The sequence below is a fragment of the Misgurnus anguillicaudatus genome, chromosome 21, assembly GCF_027580225.2.
Source record: "Misgurnus anguillicaudatus chromosome 21, ASM2758022v2, whole genome shotgun sequence".
NCBI classification, from domain to species: Eukaryota; Metazoa; Chordata; class Actinopteri; order Cypriniformes; family Cobitidae; genus Misgurnus; species Misgurnus anguillicaudatus.
This window is the reverse complement of record NC_073357.2, coordinates 13,278,181-13,296,648: the sequence shown is the minus strand read 5'-3', so window position 1 is coordinate 13,296,648 and position 18,468 is coordinate 13,278,181. Positions and strand designations below refer to the sequence as shown.

At 36.8% G+C, this 18,468-nt stretch overlaps 1 protein-coding gene across 1 annotated transcript in view; it reads right to left on the bottom strand.

The window, feature by feature from the left end:
* LOC141353191 (uncharacterized) overlaps nt 1-16,852 on the bottom strand; it is a 31,437-nt gene extending 14,585 nt beyond the window's left edge. The window contains exons 1-16 of the mRNA XM_073859671.1: nt 16,032-16,852; nt 12,595-12,681; nt 12,351-12,462; nt 12,123-12,233; nt 11,988-12,038; nt 11,850-11,876; nt 11,647-11,715; nt 11,348-11,365; nt 11,192-11,251; nt 10,818-10,886; nt 7,619-7,651; nt 5,662-5,727; nt 5,477-5,509; nt 5,113-5,336; nt 4,871-5,030; nt 4,448-4,551 (exon numbers count right to left, since the gene is read on the bottom strand). Coding sequence (XP_073715772.1) covers nt 4,448-4,551; nt 4,871-5,030; nt 5,113-5,336; nt 5,477-5,509; nt 5,662-5,727; nt 7,619-7,651; nt 10,818-10,886; nt 11,192-11,251; nt 11,348-11,365; nt 11,647-11,715; nt 11,850-11,876; nt 11,988-12,038; nt 12,123-12,233; nt 12,351-12,462; nt 12,595-12,681; nt 16,032-16,046 — 1,239 coding nt within the window. The 5' untranslated portion in view covers nt 16,047-16,852. The remainder of the gene's footprint in view (nt 1-4,447; nt 4,552-4,870; nt 5,031-5,112; nt 5,337-5,476; nt 5,510-5,661; nt 5,728-7,618; nt 7,652-10,817; nt 10,887-11,191; nt 11,252-11,347; nt 11,366-11,646; nt 11,716-11,849; nt 11,877-11,987; nt 12,039-12,122; nt 12,234-12,350; nt 12,463-12,594; nt 12,682-16,031) is intronic.
* Between the last annotated feature and the right edge of the window lie 1,616 nt (nt 16,853-18,468).

Genomic DNA, 18,468 nt, shown 5'->3' with positions numbered 1-18,468 from the left:
ATCACTTGTTATAACATGTCCAAAATGCCCCAATTTGTCTGGGAGCAAAAACATGGTGTTATGGGTGCTGTTAATGCTACAATGTGCTAATAAACACATTTAGAAAAGCTTTTGCGTGAAACAGTCAGTGGCTATGGAAGGTATTTTTGTACTTAATTAAAATAATTAATTAAATTATCAAATAAAAAAATAAAATCGCAAAATATGTCCCAAATTTGAAAATGAAATGCTAAAATAAAAATTAAAACATTATATTAAATTATTTCATTTTCATTTTTAGCGTGATGAAGCATCATTCCTGCCAAATTTAAAAAAATGTAATTAAATTGATGATTTGACGTTTCATTTTCAATATAATCTTGAGTCAAGACTGACAATATTAAAATAAAAAGGCAAGCTTGAAAAGAAATCTGTAAATAATTTTTTAAGGCTTTTTATTCATGCCCAAGCAATAATAGGGACAAAATTAAAATGCAAAGTTTTGTTTTAATTTTCTTGTTCATTTTTATTTTCAACTTGTATGCAAATTCAATGTTAATCAGTGGGTGGGGCTTACTTGCTTAAGAAAAGGGGATTGGCTGAAGCAGTGTTGCCAACTCAGTGACTGTGTTGCTTGCCAACTTAGCGACCTTATTGCTACATCTAGCAACTTTTAGACTCATTTAGCCAAACTTAGCGACTGTTTGGATGAATCTTAGGCTACTGTGTCGATTGTACTGGCCAACGAGTGCCGGGTGTCGCTGTCACGGTGAAATGTGCGTCTACCCTCTGTGCATGGAGCTGGGCCGTGAGCAACATTTAAATTTTAGACTGTACGAGCTGACGCGTGGATTGTTTACATTTCAAAGGAGGAACAAACATTAAAAGAAGCTGGTCCGCTGTTATGTATGTGCATATTTTTACACATCTGGGGCCGGTTGCACCGGCTGTTCGTAAGTTACAACGTAGCTTAGTTACGACGTAAATGGGCACTAAGTTACAACTTACGCACTACTAAATGTTTTTGCGTTGCACCATTAAACTTAACAATACGTTGTAACTAAATATTTACGGAAGCCTCTGTCCATGAATAGCGATTGGAATAAGATGTCAGCCAGATTATATTACATCGATGAGCTATAAATTATGAAGAGCCGCAAATTCGTCATCGAGTTTTCAAGAACTGTTTAATTTTCTGTGTATCCATCAATTAAAATAAGATAAAAAATTTCTTCCTGTTTATTTTCTCCTCCATGTGTGGGATAGATATTTTCAATGAAAAGTGTAATGTTTTTAAAGTCCATAACGTTTGCTTTAACGTCTTTTTTAACTTTCAGTTTGTGATTCAAGAATGAGAAATAGACGTCATTCTATGCGACAACGCATTACTTTACGAAGAGCTTACGACCTACTAGCTACGTTCTGCCTTAAGAACAAATGGTGCAACCGAATAAAGTAAAGAGTTAGTTATAAACTAGCTAGTAGTTACTAAGCCTCTAGTTTGGACTTTACGTCCCAGTTTAAGTAAGAAATTACGAACGACTGGTGCAACCCTACCCTGATCCGGTGAGGCGTCAGTCATTCTTATATGCATACACATACAGTATCACGCAGTGTGATAATCGTGCAATACATGCGCCGCAATCCGGGAAGGACTGGTGTATCATATGCTCTCAAAATTGAAATTTGACGTATAGCACGATAATCACACTGCGTGCTATTTGTATGCATTTCATGAGAATGGACATACAAAGCAAACAGTAACTTACTTTTGCAGCGGGCACACCGGAGCAGACTTCAGCCTTTGTGACGGGGTTCAGCTTCGCCCAGTTTTAAACCCTGCATATTTGTAAGTGGTCCTCATTTGTTACGCTGATTTGTTGGCTGTGACCGTACAGGCTTTTGTTTTATTGCGGTGAAGAAGCAACAAAATCATGCGGTAGGCTGTTAACAACCCACCGCAGGAAAGCAGTAATCTTATATATTATTAAAACAACTAATTATGTTAGCAATAACAACATAAAATAATATGTATTTCTATATGCCGTGACATCACCGCACCGCATTTGTGCGCGTAGCTCGTCTTTCACGCTTCAGCTACTGTCAGAACTGCAGCCTATGTTGTGTCTAGTGCAGTGTACAGAGTAGACCCCGAAAGACTCACATAGGGGTGATACTTGTGGGGTGGTACAGACAGCACAGATAATGTTCATTTAAAAGTAAGTGACTGTTTGTGTATGTCTGCAATTCAATGAACTGACGCCTCACCGGATCAGAATTGTGAAAATACGCTCACACATAACAGCGGACCAGCCACTTTTTAGTGCTTGTTCCTCCTTTGAAATGTAAACAATGTAAGCAAATCTCATCCACGCGTAAGGCGAGCCTGTCATTCATTCATTCAGTGTTTAAAATGGCGGTTTTAGGTGCTTCATCGACGTTGATAACACATAAAAAGTCAGAGGTATGGAAGCTTTTTAGATTTCGCAGCAAGACGACGATGATAGTGTTGTGGCTTTTAATTTCTTTTTATTAATTACCCACTTGTAAACTGCTGTTCACTGTTCTTTTTTATTAATATAGTATTTGTATTAAATCTATATTCATTGAGTTGAATCGAGAATTGAGTATAAAAATCAAATTGAATCGAGAATCGAAATCAATTCGACTTGATAGCTTGTGAATCGAAATCGAATCGATCTGGAACATCTGAATCGATACCCAGCCCTAATCAAAACAGCATGTGTAATATACCCTTTTACTGTTTGTACACGATGATGTGGCAGCGTATGCTTGTGCATTTAGGCAACGGAAGTAAAGCAAGAATCAGCAGTAAAGCAACACAGAGAAAATTATTTTAAGAAGTTGACTTATCAACTTTTTCAACACAGCTACCAGATCCGTGTACTATAGTGGAGTGGATAGATGTTAGCAGGTGACCAAATATAAAGTGTCCAGATACATGTATACGTATATTAGTTAATTATATTAGTGTAACCAAATGCAACAACCAGACATTTTGATAATAAACGTTCTGACTTGCTTACAAGTTACAACCACTGGGGAACAACCCCACTTCTGTTGCCAAAATGCGAAGGGTCTATAAAACATATTTGTTTTAATGGAGATTTAAAAAAATAACAATAGGGAGGTTTTATGTCTATTTAAGTCCAAACACATCGTAGATGTTACTTTTGCATAATATGTGCCATTTAATTAAATGATTTGTAAAACATTTGCTAATAATATTGACATAATCAAATTACAGTTTATAACCAATAAACGTTGAAAAGAAAGTAATTACAAAGAGTTCACATACTTTTTCCATACGCTGTACAGTCTGCACCGTGGATCTCTAGCCCTGTTCCTGTGGGGCGCCTTTTCTGCACGTTTCGGCTCCAGCCTTAATCAAACATACCTGAACCTGCTTTTCAATTCAGAGGCAGGTGTGTTGGAGTGGGGTTGGGACTGGGGTGTGCGGGACGGGTGCCCTCCAGGAGCAGGGCTGGAGATCCATGGTCTGCACACTACAGAAGCTTAGATCAACTCTAAATAAGACACAAAAACAAGTGTGTGTGTTAGGCCTCAGTAATGGGGGGGGGGGGGTAATGTAGGGGTGCCAACAGTGATCTTGCATAACCCTCAGCAAATGTGCAGTTGTGCCTCTGCAAGTGTATGAATAATGTGCGGTAAATATTATTACTCAATGTCTATATTTGAAGAGTTTGGTTCCAAAACATGATAAACACCATTAACAAAAAAAAGTTACCGGCAAAATTAGTATGGTATCAGGTCAGTATTAAAAAGTAAATTCTTCATTTTACGCAAAATCCGATATCCGCCGTGTTATCCTGTCATTTTTTCTCCCTTTTTTTCTAAACCGTAACAAGTGCTAGTCTTCATTCTCTGCAGAATGCAATAAATCACCTTAACCAATCACAGCACAGCAATTATGGTGGCGCTTTGAATACACATGGAATCCTAGTTTTCCTCATCTACCTTGTACTTTGTGATCAACAAACAAACAAAAACAAAATTGTAATTTAGATGTCATTGATAAAACCGTGGATTTGTTTTCTGCGGCGGGGAAGCATTGTAAGCCATCAAGATTGAATTATTTATAATTGTTGGTTGTTCTCACACACCAGCATCAAGCTTCTGTCATGCTAACAATTTGACCCCAGGGGATCTTATGAAAAACGTTACATTATTTTACTCAAAGTCAACGACAATCGTGCATGACCAAAACCTTTAACTGTCAAAGAAGTTCAGCAACAACGTCCCAAGGATGACAGCACCAATGACAGTGTTCTAAATATGACAAAGTGTCTTTGATTAATGCAATTAATGTTTTTTTTTAATCTGTGTACATCTCTAGTCATCTAAATGAATAAAACACGGCAAAGATGAATGCACATTTATATATCGAATCAATAGATATATGGCATTTTCAGAATAATGCACTAACCTGATGAACTGTTTTTTCCCGATCCGGGGCATGTTTTAGGGTGACAGCAATCATGTCTTCAACACTCTGAGTTTTTTGTTGTGGGTATGCTTTGCTACAGGCACCTTGATTTAGAACAGAGTTCACCATTATTAAAATTAAAAACAAAGTTCTTAAAACATCTAACATTATTCTTATTTCTGCCATAAATATACATATACAGTTAAAGGTCATTTATATTATAACGATAACTATGAAAAATATAGTATAAAATATAGTAAAAATCTTTTTGTTTTAAAGAGAATAGCAGTGTTCACATGAAAACTATAATGATAAAGAAACAAGAAATGATATTGTAGGAATCACTTGCTGAGGTATTTTTTTCAACTGGTGAACAATAAATAGACATATTATTAGTCATTAGTGGCAAGTTTTGCAACTTACGTATGATGACGTCATTAATAAGGAGATCCTGAAATTTAAGTTTGCCCTTTCTGCCTTTATAACTGTACAGTCCCCATAGGGAATTTTCTCCAATTTTTTTCAGCATCCTCCTTATTCCATTTCCCAAGCTGCCACCACTCTGCAGACACAGATAACGAATCTACAAACAATAACAATCAGTTATTAAACACAACAGCAAATTATTACACATATAGTAATGTAGCTTGTGTTATGGCACATACCATCTTCTTTCGAAATTCTGCATCTTTTAGCTTGTTACACAAATCCTCTAGATCTTCTACACTCTTACACGGCTGCTCTAGCACCTCTGTGAGATCAGAAACAGAGGTGCTTGGCTGGCTTATTGACTGGGTCATTATGTCCACTGCTGACGTGATGCTTGTTTGTATTTGGTCCAGTTTTAACATGATCCGTCTTTCAAGACTCTCAAATAACTTGTAGATGTCTGTGCAGAATTTATGTTGAAGCATAAATGAGATTAAAGAGTAATAAACAAAAGTAATAAAAACAGCACTACCAAGACATCATTACTCTGCCATAAGACGACAACATAATCGAATAATTATGATGAAATTATATAGTTACCATCTCGAAGAGATTGTGGATTAATCACACTTCCTAAAACAAGTCACAGAAACATTTTATTAGATCATGTATACATTACGCGTTTGTGTGTGTGTGTGTGTGTGTGTGTGTGTGTGTGTGTGTGTGTGTGTGTGTGTGTGTGTGTGTGTGTATGCGTGTTTGTATTCGTGCGTGATTTAGTGTACCTTGATTCTGCCAGTTGGCAGAAATGGTCTGATGTGGCTGCTGTTCTGGTGTTGAAAGAGATGAGACTGTAATCACATTACAAGAAAATAAATCACCAGAGGAAGGCTTCAGATATCTAGGAATCTTTATTACAGCCTCACTTAGTGATCTTATAAAAAACAATTACACCCCACTTACAGAAATAATCAAGACTAACTTGAAAACATGGTGTCTACTTCCAATTTCATTTCTGGGCAGAATAAATGTAATAAAAATGAATGTTCTTCCCAAATTGTTATACTTATTTCAATCTATACCTAGTTATTTACCAAGTTCTTTTTTTAAGGATCTTAACAAACACCTCTCAAAGTTTATCTGGAATAACAAATTGCCCCGTATAAAACTCTCAAAATTGCTTAAGCCAAAAGATAGGGGTGGGATAGCTCTGCCAAATCTGCAATTGTACTATTGGGCAGCCCAGATAAAAAATATGATCACATGGAGTACAGAGAGAACAAACTCTATTTGGTATAATATGGAATCATCAATTTGCACCCCATTTCCAATTAAATCTTTACCTTTTATCAAAAAGTATACTAAGATTAAAAAAATTTCTGAACATTTTACCACAGCGAACACTCTCCGAGTTTGGAGAGATGTTAAGACATACTTAAAAATTCCCGCCTTCCTTTCCTTATCCTCTCCAATTTGTTTTAACCCTGATTTTCCTTTAACATTGCAAAATATTGGCCTCTCAACATGGCTAAAGCTGGGAATATCCCAACTATCTTGCTTATTTACAGAGGGTATTTTAAAATCTTTCCAGCAAATTGTGGATCAATACAAAGTTCCAAAGTCAGATTTTTATAAATATCTCCAGTTACGTCATTTTTTGAAAACAATTGTAGATAAAGGGGAGCTGAACATGCAAATAACTGCTATTGAGGACCTTTTACAAAACCCAATTGAGTTAAAGGGATCGATATCAAAGATATATGACATTCTAGTTAATAACTGCATCTCAAGCCTTCCAGCACTTAAGGCAGTATGGGAAAAAGACACAGGCCAGCCTATTGAGGGAAATGACTGGGATGTCGTATGCAAGAATGTATACCCTAAATGCACTTCTCTTGGGGTGCATGAGCTCAACTTTAAATTTTTTAATAGGGTATATTTTACACCAATGCGTATTAAAAAGATGTTTGCCAATACCTCAGGCCTGTGCTTTAAGTGTAACAAACATAAGGGCACTGTCATTCATTGTTTTTGGTATTGTGACAAAATATTGCCTTATTGGAAAAAAGTGCATCATGTATTGAAAGATCTCTCTGGAGTGAACTTTGATATGACCCCAGCAGTATACCTACTTAATCTTAAGGTGAATACTCTGTTTAATAAAAAAACAACGCAGTTATTTATCATCTTGGTATATCTAGCAAAGAAATGCATCTTGTTACTTTGGTCCGCTTCACAGGCTCCAACCCTTAAAATGTGGATATCACAAATTGCCACACTATTACCTTTTGAAAAGCTCACTTATGATAAACAGCAAAAATCTGAACAATTTTGGCTGCTCTGGTCTCCCCTTTGGGAATATATGAAAAGGTTTTAGGAATAATTATACATATCTTTTTTTCTTTCTTTTCTTTTTGTCCTTTATCCCATACTTACAACTTTTGGAATGTTGTGAGGCGGGGTTGATGTTTCGGGGTTGTGTGTTTCTAATTCCTTTGGCTTTTTTTACTTTTCCCTGTATCTACCTTTTTTGTTGTTATTTTCGCTTGTTTTTTCGGATTTTCTTGCCACTGTTTTAGTTGTACTTGGCACTGCTGTATCCTGACACTGTTGCTATCAATGTAATTCTATGGGCAAATAAAAAAAAAAAAAAAAAAAAAAAAAAAAGAAAATAAATCATTAGATAAAACATTCATGACCATTATGAATAATATATTGATTAAAATGCAATTACATAGTTACCATCTCGAGGGGAATGCGAATCAATCGAACTTCCTAAAACAAGTCACAAAAAAAACATATTATCAGGTAAATATCTGTATCATGTATATATGTCACAGTAACCACTACTTCACATCATTTGCAAATCATTCCACCACTAGTGGTTTTAGAATGAATTTTTTTATGTATTTCTGATTGCTTGGCAATTCAGATTGCAGACAAATTTAAGTATTTACTTTTAACTCTGGGTTGTCCATTTTGGCCACCAGCTCACATGTTATTTAGACGTGCTTCTCCGCCGCCCGCATCAGCGCATCATGAGAGGTTTGTTAGCTTCCTGCTATATAGTCTACTTAACTTTGTTAATAACGAGACAGACACAGAGAACGAAATGAAACTGAGAACTTTAATTATATATGGTGCTCTTTTAAAAGCAGACAATAATAGCCCGTCTTTGTGTTGTTAAATTAAGCTTGTAACTTTGCACAGTCAGTGTCAGAAGATTGTGTTTTGAGGCAGCTTATGTTATTTGTAAAATAATGTTAAATTCAGATATTCTTGTTAGATCCGTCTCTTGTTTTCTCCGCAGCCCGGCATTATTGTAGTCAGAAGAACAGGCTTTCACCGGAGCTGGTAGACTACATTTTTTGTTGTCTTTCTTCACAAAAACATGTCAAACTAAACAGAGAAGATATTTATATGCCAACTGAGCAGTCTGTTATGTAGTCTATCACTGCGTCCCAAACCGCCTACTTCAATACGAGAAGTAGTGCTTTTCGCCTACTATATAGTATGGAAGTATGTGGTTTGGGACAGAGCATATGTTTTTTCGTTCGCTCCGGGTTCTACCTTGGTGCTTTGAGTCTGTTTACATGATTGCGTACTTTGTCAAGTTCTCAAACTTTAATCTTCACTTGTGTTTGGGTATTATATTTGGTATAATGTAATTTCTGTAAGATCAAACATTAGGCCTACGGAATTCGTACTAATGAACGACTTGAAACTATTTGACTCAGACTTCGCTCCGTGTGGGTTTTAACACCATTTTTCTGTGAGCTATTTTTTTTTAAGAAGAATTATAAAAATATATTTTTTAACAATGTTTTCAACTTAAAAATACATACATACATATACAGAATATAAGCTTAGCTTGTTGTGGATATTTCCTAATTATAAGCCTTCTGTGAAATTGTGACAAAATTAAAAATACAAAATACGTATGTCTTAATTAACGTAATTTAAATAAACGAATATTCGAATATTTATTCTTTATGAGCATATATATTTGAATATTAAATTACTGGAAAATGCCCATCCCTAATTCTTTTATGCTGCTGAATGATCTCCGTTTCAACGCAATAAGTGACAAGCTAACTTACCTGATATCTGCTTCAGTCCAGTTTGCTGACATTTCTCGTCGTGAATGTTGTAAATCCCTCATTTTAAAGAGTTGAACCAACTTCATGTTGCCATGACACACGCGTCCTCACTATGGCATGTGGGTCGTTGTTTGTGCGTCTCATTTATCGTTCCCTGATGGCTGCTTCAATCTAGTTTGCAGCGTTTCTCGTGGTGAGTGTTTGTATGCATGTTGTCTCTCGGTTTGGGGAGCTGAACCATAACTTTTGTAACTTTTTGTTGTCTGACTAGGTCCACTTTCCGGCAACGATCCCAGAAGATATACGGGACGTGTTTGTGTTCACACAGACACTTGTCTAGCAATTTTACGGATATTTTCTAGGACCAAAGGTCTGTGTGAATAGGGTTTGAGTGAGGAAGGTGTGAATCACTTGAGCCATACAGATGGTCACTCACATATCTGTGACGGAAAAAAGCTGCCAACAGGGCGGATGGTCACACGCTCACACATTCAGTTGCACAAACGCTGTTTTTAAAGACTTTCTATAACCCCATTCACACAGACCTTTAGTCCCAGAAAATACCCGTGAAATTGCCAGACAAGCTTCTGTGTGAACGCAAACACGTCCCGCATATCTTCTGGGATTGTTGCCGGAAAGAGGACCTAGTAAGATACACGAAAACCCTCTGTGTGAACAAGAAGCCGAAACAATGCCGCAATGGGCGTGTCGTTGTGAGGACGCGCGCATCATCACAACAAAAGTTATGGTTCAGCTCCTTACAACGAGAGATAACATGCATATACCGGTAAACATTCATGACAAGAAATAACGCAAACTAGATTGAAGCAGTTATCAGGAAATGATGCATGACAAGCATAAACAATGACGCGCGTGCTGTAGTGAGGACACGCGTGTCATGGCAACATGAAGTTCAACTCTTTAAAATGAGAGATTCCCAACATTCAAATGCACGTGCGTTCTTTCAAAAAGAAAACAAACGGCTGAAAGGATTGCCTGTCATTCTGAGCTTCAAGTCCATAGCGGAAGCAAAGTAGTTCCTCACAAAAGAGTTTTTGTTTGCTAGTTTTCTTTTCAATCTTGTGCCATCTAACCGTTACATTAAAGCAATATTGCCTGAGTAGGAGTATATGAATAGTTCATCTGTTGGATTGGACCACATAGGCCAGCCTTCGCTCCCCACATGCAACATTGATCCTTGGCTGCCCATGACCCCGTCACCGGTTCGATGCCTTTCCCTCCCTAAACCACGCCTGACAGGCACCGACCACCGCAGACCGGGAACACCCCACAAGAACTGCGGCCCCGGAGACGCACCGACACAGTCACCAAGCCACCACAACTTGGCCCTTGTCAGAGGCGCTCAGATCCTTAAACTTCCCCTTTTTTCTGCTTCTAACACATTAACGTGTTTGTTTTTAAGTTGAAGTGTTAGAAGCAGGAAAAATTGATCTATGCGAATTTGACAAGGGCCAAATTGTGATGGCTAGATGAATGGGTCAGAGCATCTCCAAAACTGCAGCACTTGTGGGGTGTTCCTGTTCTGTAGTGGTCAGTATCTATCAAAATTGGTCCCAGGACAGAAAAGCAGACAGGGTCATGGTGCTAAGGCTCATTGATGCACTTGGGGACCAAAGGCCGGCCCACGCGGCCCGATCCAACAGACAAACCACTGGAGCTGAAATTGCTGAAAACTGAATGCTGGTTCTGACAGAAAGGTCTAGTGGAATCCATGCCAAGACGGGTCAGGGCTGTTTTCGTGGCAAAATAGGGACCTACACAATCAGGTGATCATAATGTTATGGCTGATCAGTTTATATACTGTAACTGTATAAGTGTACCTTGCTTCTGGCAGTTGGCTGAAACTTTTGATTGATGTGGCTGCTGTTGTGGTGTTGAAAGAGATGGAACTGTAATCATTACAAGAAAAAATAATTAAATGTAAATATTCATGACCTATTAGTCCAACAGCCACACTACTGCTGTACACAGTGGTAAGCTGTACAGCCATAAATACATTAATATTAGCATGTTGTTTAAATCATAAGCCAATATCTTAAAAAATAAAAAATAAACTATTTTTATTGTCTAGAGTTGTGCATATTTTTTTATAAAAAATTTAAATTTTGTAGTAATCAACATTATAACACAAATATGGTAGCTTGACTTTAACCTTAAAATTTCCTTAATTCTATTGAGATTTTAATCTACTCACAGCAAGGTGCAGCAGGCAAAATAACAGATTTGTTTTTTCTTTTAACTGGTTGCTCCTCATCTAATAATAAAAACACACACATAATAAATATAATATATACAATTGTACAATTTTAGACTATAGTAAACAAATGAAAGTGCATCATTATGACTTTACCTTCATCAGGCTCCCCAGCTGAAAACAAAACAAAAAAATATTAGCAGGGACTTTTTGATTTCTTAAAGGAGTAGTTCACCCAGAAATAGAAATTCTGTTATGTTACGAATGTCTGTAAACATTTCTGTTCAGCAGAACAAAAACAGGGTTGGAACAACTCAAGGGTGAGAATGACAGAATTTTCTTTTTTGGGTGAACCATCCCTTTAATGATATGGCTGTCATGCCTAATTTTTTGCACAACTGTTTCATTTTAGATTATCATCAACCGTTGATTGATTTTGTTAACTTTTTACATACACATAGATGCAGTTGCTGTTGATCTTGGCCGTTTGTTCACTTTCTTTGCTCTCAGATTGGAAATCTCATCTTCAGGGTCCAATGCAGCAGGGAAATAAATAGTAAGAAAAAATATGCATGATGGTACTGTTCAAAATGTTTTTTATTTTCACTGTTTAACCTAGTATTAAATAAAGAATACAGTGATATTATAATGATTTCACCTTGGGATGATTCACTGTCCTCAAGAACTGTAAAACAAAATTAGCATTTAAAGAAGATGACAACATAGACATATACTGCACATGCATTTTGGTTTTTCTTTATCATTCCAAATATATTTGTTTTGCATGTATTCTTACATCGTTTTGTCTGCTGTGTTTTTTTAGATTTGTTGATGCGAGGTTCTTCTTCTGCAAGAAGCAGAGGTTAGAAATGCAATTGTCTCTCAGTGTAAAAATGTTACCTTATTTACAGTGTCAGCAAATTTCTTATACCTCTAAATCTTCTTGGTGGTAAAATTTTTCGTGCACTATTTTCATCCGAGTCCTCAACATGTGAAGTTTCAAGTGCTTTTTGTGCACGATACCTTGCTATGTTGTAATTGTCTGTTTTCAAAAATAGCACACATTTTGTTTAATAATTCTTATGAAAAAAAAATATTTTTGAGGAATGTTTGCTAGTTAATTGATAAGATTAAAGATAATCTTGGTATTATACTTTACCTGTGTCAGAAAATACTCTTACAGCATATTTTGTCCAGAGATGTTTGTCTGGAATGGCACATTTTATGACCTTGGTCCCAACATTTGAATTAGGCCAAAAGCAGAACAGTACCTGTCAGAGAGAGACAATGACAACTGCTTATTGTTTTCTGTAAGGAATAAAGCATTTAACAGCCTCGTGGTATAAATGTATATAGTTGATCTTAGTTAATGCGTATCATTTATGTTTAATAACAATTCCTACCCCATCGATCCTTTCGAGCCATGAAGATGGTGCCACCTCAACCTCATTTTGCTCAATGAAATTAAGTACTACATAGCGAAGATAAACCTGTAAGTGAAGTTTAGGTAAATCTGTAAGTACAGCTTCCAACACACAAATTAAACATACACAATTACCTATTAATAGACAATCACGGGTTACTTTCTCTAACCTTATTATTAATTTATGTTTTCCAATGTTACTTTTTGTCGTTCTGGAAACATCTAGGTTCGAGTGAATGGCATTGGAGAGCAAATCACCAGAAGACAGGAGGAAGCTGTAGGAGGCAGAAACTCATGGGGCAAATGTTCAAAGGCAGAGGCCAAAAGGTGAAGCTGTAGAAGGCAGAGACTCAGTGGAAAACTTTCAGGACCCAAAAACTCAGGGGTAAAGCCGAAGCAGCAAGACACACAGGGAACAAAGCTTCAGGAGGCGGAGATTCGGGGGTGAAGGATGTAGAAACTTAGGAATACTTAAAGGATTAGTCAATTTACTTAAAAAAAATCCCGATAATTTACTCACCCCATGTCATCGAAAATGTTGATGTCTTTGTTCAGTCGGGAAGAAATTATGTTTTTGAGGAAAACATTCCAGGATTTTCCTTATTTATTAGACCCCAACAGTTTACAGTTTTAATGCAGGTTAAAATAGCAGTTTGAACGCAGCTTCTAAGGGCTCTAAATGATCCCAACGAGGCATAAGGGTCTTATCTAGCAAAACAATTGTCATTTTTGGCAAGAAAATTTAAAATATGTACTTTTAAACCACAACTTCTCGTCTTCCTCCGTCCGTGTGATGCGCCAGCGCAACCTCATGTAATTGCATAATGACGTCGAAAGGTCACGTGTTACATATTTGAAACACACATTTGTGGACCATTTTAAATAATAAACAGACACAAAAAACATTAATTAGTATCATTACACATACAACAACATTGGAACGGTCCTCTTTTTCCACACTTGGAAACACAGGGGCGGTATTTTTGCATACGTCATCAGTGACCTCTTGACGTGATGCCGAATTACGTGAGGTCACGCTGGTGCATCACACAGCCAGAGGAAGGCGAGAAGTTGTTGTTTAAAAGTACATATTTTGTATTTTTCTTGCCAAAAATTACAATTGTTTTGCCAGATAAGACCCTTATGCCTCATTGGGATCGTTTAGAGCACTTTGAAGCTGCGTTCAAACTGCTATTTTAAACTGCATTAAAATTGTAAACTGTTGGGATCCAATAAAGTCTATTAAAATAGAAAAATCCTGGAATGTTTTCCTCCAATAAACTTAATTTCTCCTCAACTGAACAAAGAAAGGCATGGGGGTGAGTTAATTACCTAGATTTTTTATAAATGGTCTAATCCTTTAATGTATGTAATTTCACAAATTGCCGTTATCTTGCCTTTTTATCTTGCTGAGTTTATATTTTGTCACACCCTAGAAAGTATGAAGAATCGTCACCACAATTTTAATCCCATAGTTGTCCTCCACGATGAATGCCCTCCTCTGAAGGGACTTTCTTTCTAAACAAAGCATTTGGGAATGCCTGATGTTAGCCACATATGTTCCATAGAGGCGTGAATCACATGGTGTTATCAGATATGGCTGAAGATTTGCATACACCCTGCATAACACTCTGTCTTCTGCTTGTTCTGACACCACCTCACAAAATCGTTCTGGGTCTAGCAAAAAGGCATTGTTTGGGCACTTGAATGACATCAATTTTTCCTTCATTTCTATCTTGGACTTGGATGCTTCCTCAAGACGATTTGCAACTTGTGCCAAAACATTTGTTCCAGATCGGACCATTTTTTTTATTTGCTGAAGATAGTTCTCAAACTTGAAAGCACTGCAGCTGTCAAGGCTGCCAAAGTTCTGGGCATCTTCTGCAAGGTGCAGCAAGGAATGGACATTGTACACCAAAAAGGTCCCTCCATACAGCTCCTGTCCTCTCTCTACAAAATACTTAAGCAGCTGGTTTGCATAAGGTCCCTGTGACTTCGTGAGATCAGGATTCACCAAAATGCAAAGAGCTGTGCTGAAGCTCAAGAAGTGTTCATAGAGCTGCTGTTGGAGAATTCCCTTAAGAACAATCTTCCCCGTGTAGATGGCAAACTGTCGGAACTCTGTTGCTTTCCAGCGATCTATTTCCTGCAAGCCCCTTGGCTTCCTAGCAAAGCAATCTGGAATGGACTTCTGCAGTGTCTTCAGCCTGTCACTTACACGCGTCACATCTCCTGATGACATCCGGAAATCTGATCTCCCTCTTATCCACAGGAGCAGCAGCTTTTTCATTACCCCGAGACAGCACTGGTGCATATAATCTATGGGGAATGATTTTATCATGTCGATCGGGAGAACCGTGAACAGGGAGATCTCCTCTTCTTGGTGGTGTTCAGGTTGCCAGCATTCCCTGAATGACTGATCCGTTCTCATGGTCAGGTTATTTGTTTCTGGATATGTCATCCGACCATCCCAAGATCCCCTCTGGTTGCATTTATCGCACCCATAGTATCCAGAAAACTGCTTAACACACTTAACCATAGCCTTAGCTGGAGCATCGCAAGTAACACATCGTAGTTGGATGTTTAAGCGTCTCCCTTCCCAGGTAAGACCATTTTGGATAAGTTCTGCCAATTGCTGAACAGTGTCAGAGACAAATTTTTGGGTTTTGGGTTTGGAAGCTGCAATGGATATGCACAGCGGGAAAATGCATTCTGGAGACAAGTTTATTGAACAAAGAACTGGCCAAAGGGATAGGTTTGAGCTTTTGAACACTGGAAGCCCATCAATGTTCAGGGAGATGTCAAGTGACTCCAGGTGGTCTGTCACAGACGCAGGATACCTACTCAGATGTTTAGAGAGCTGATCTGCCACATTAAACTGGACACACTCAACACCATCATCTTTGGTAGTAAGTTCATAATGGTTTGTGTGTCCAAATAGTGTCCTTGCTGTATGGGGAAGGTCTTCGTGCCCATGTCTTTTAAGGATGTTTAATAAAGCATCCACAGCATTATGTTTAACCTGAAACATGCATGCCCATTTGGAAATTTCTTCCCTGAGTGTGGGTGCAATATCTTGCTCGCTCTCAGAACTTGACAGAGCTGGGTCTGAAAACATGTCAAAATGGTTTTCCTCAATGTGCTGGTTGTGATTGAGGCTGTCACTTTCTGCAATGTTGGCCATCTCAACTGAACTTGTAGGTTCTTTGTTGTTTGGCTTCTTTTGTGCCCTTGACACTCTAGCCCAGATTTTGTTGTACTGCCTCCTACGCTCCTTAGATGTCATCAAGCTAGTGTAACGGTGTCTCTGCCAATAATTCAATACATTTAAAATTTCAGTACACTTACAAATTTAATCTTTTCTTCTCAGTGTACCAGCATTAACATATAACCTGATTTAGTACTGAACTTACTTACCTTTGTTGAGGACATATTTGCTAGAAGTATAAATGCTGAAAAAAGAGAAGTAAATAAGGTAATATAAAAATATTATAATATAGTGTAGTACAGTATAGTATAGTAATATAATATAGTATAATAAATGAATGCTTTCTCTCTCTTTCTCTCTGTCTCTATCTCTCACTCTATCTATCAATCTATCTAGCTATCTTTATATAGAAACGTGTGTGTGTGTGTGTGTGTGTGTGTGTGTGTGTGTGTGTGTGTGTGTGTGTGTGTGTGTGTAAAAATTTAAATTTGAGCAAAGTAACTGTGAAAGCAAGTCTCCATTGTTTATCCTTGTTAATTTTTCAATCAAAAAAGTCACAAAGTTCCCTGTTTATGCTGCCATTATTATATTTATATATGCACATCTTCTGTCTTTTGTAACTGCACTTTTTTATGTTAAAAATGTTGAACATTGTAAGTTGAATATGTGTACAGTTAATATAAAAAGTTATTTTCTTTCTTTTGTTTTGTATTTGTACAGATAGATTATTACAGTTTATATAGCCAGGTAGGTGTAAGCTTAGAATGTTTCAACTGAGTGTGTATATCTGTATTGTTTTATTTGTAACACTGTGATCCTGAAAGATAGGACATTGTATTTTAATCCAGGGTTGAGTCACTATTGAACAGAACGTAAAAATGCACTGCTGAGTTAAAATGACCCAACTGCTGGGTTGCTTTAGCTAAACAGTTGGGTTATTTCAACTCATAGTTGGGTAACAATAACCCAGCAGTTTGGTTAAAGGGATAGTACACCTAAAAAATTAAATTAATCATTTACTCATGTTGTTCTAAACCTGTATGAATTTATTTTTTCTGATGAACACAAAAGAAGATATTTTGAGACATTTTGGTAAACACACAGCAGACAGTGACCATTGACTTCCATAGTATATCTTCACCATTTATCACAATACTTCCAAAATATGTTTGTCCTATGGAAGTAAATGGTCACTATCTGCTGTGTGTTTACCATAATTTCTCAAAATATATTTTATTTTGTGTTGATCAGAAAAAAAAAAATCATACAGGTTTAGAAAACATGAGGATGAGTAAAAAAATCACAGAATTTTCATTTTAAGGTGAACTATCCCTTCAAAACAAACCAGCGCTTTGTTCTGTCCTATTCTGATTCAACCCTGGGTTAAAACAATAACCCAGCATTTTTAAGTAGTGTGGTCAATAAATATAAATATACTATAGTAAATTTGAAGTTACTGTAAAAAAAACTATAGTTAAATCATGAATAATTATTTTAAAGGCAAAATGTCAAGTGCATTGCTATTTTAGCCTTACTCAAATGAATATGCGCTCATTGTCGCCCCCTGCAGCTGGTGACGCTAAACAACCGTCTAATTCTCATATAAACGGCCCTGGCCTAATGCTTTTCCGAAATATCTAATCTAGCGGTACATGTATCAGAAATATGAGAAGTATCAAAAATAGTAGCCCCACAAGCACTGATTATTTCATTTATGGGCAGTAAATGAGCCGGAATTTATCAATTTCTCCAGCTGCGAGTGTGTGAGTGGTTGAGCGAAAGAGACGTTTGAGCCAGAGCCTGAAGCTCTGCATTACTGCCACATAAGGAATCATTTGACGTCACGCACTTTAACGGCTTTTAACCCGACTAGTGAGTTGTAGTAAAAAAAACTACGAAACTAATTGGTTGTGAATGCTAGACGTGTTATACTAACTTATAAAAAGCCATCCAGTCATTTTATTAAAAAGTTTATAGTTTTTTTCTATAAATGACGCCACAAGCCAGTTCCCTCAGATTGAGTCCTGATAGAAATAGCCATTAACTATTTATTTATTTCACAATGTCTGATATTTTTGTGGTGGGGTAACCTTTAAAATGCTACTCGTAATTGAATTTTGTTTAGAATTTCTTAAATAAGAACCTACCTCAGGAAAACTTGAAGCCAGCTGCAGTAATCCAGTCAGACGCTACTCACCGGAGTCAGGCTGTGCCGCGAGCTGTGAACCAACGGCTGGGTCTCGCGCTTGTTTGCACGCGCGATAAAAAATAAGATTTGTGATTTGTATGCAAAGTTTACATATTTTATTTTTATAATAATTAAAAAAAACATATAATCACACTTGTGTTGTAGATTATTACCCCCGCTTAAAAAAAAAAAAAAAAAAACATGAGACCAAGGCTAAAAACCATTGAAGTGTAGTAAATTATTATAATATGTATTTGTAATAATACAAAGTTAAATTAAATAAGTATTAATAAATATTATTAGTAAATTATTAGCCTAATACAATACATTTTATTTACATTATGATTAATCACATATTTGTGAAATAAAAACAGGGATTTTTTTTATCTTTCAAACCATCAAGACTAAACAAAACAGTGATTTAGTGCAAATAAACGAAAATAAATCATCTAATACAT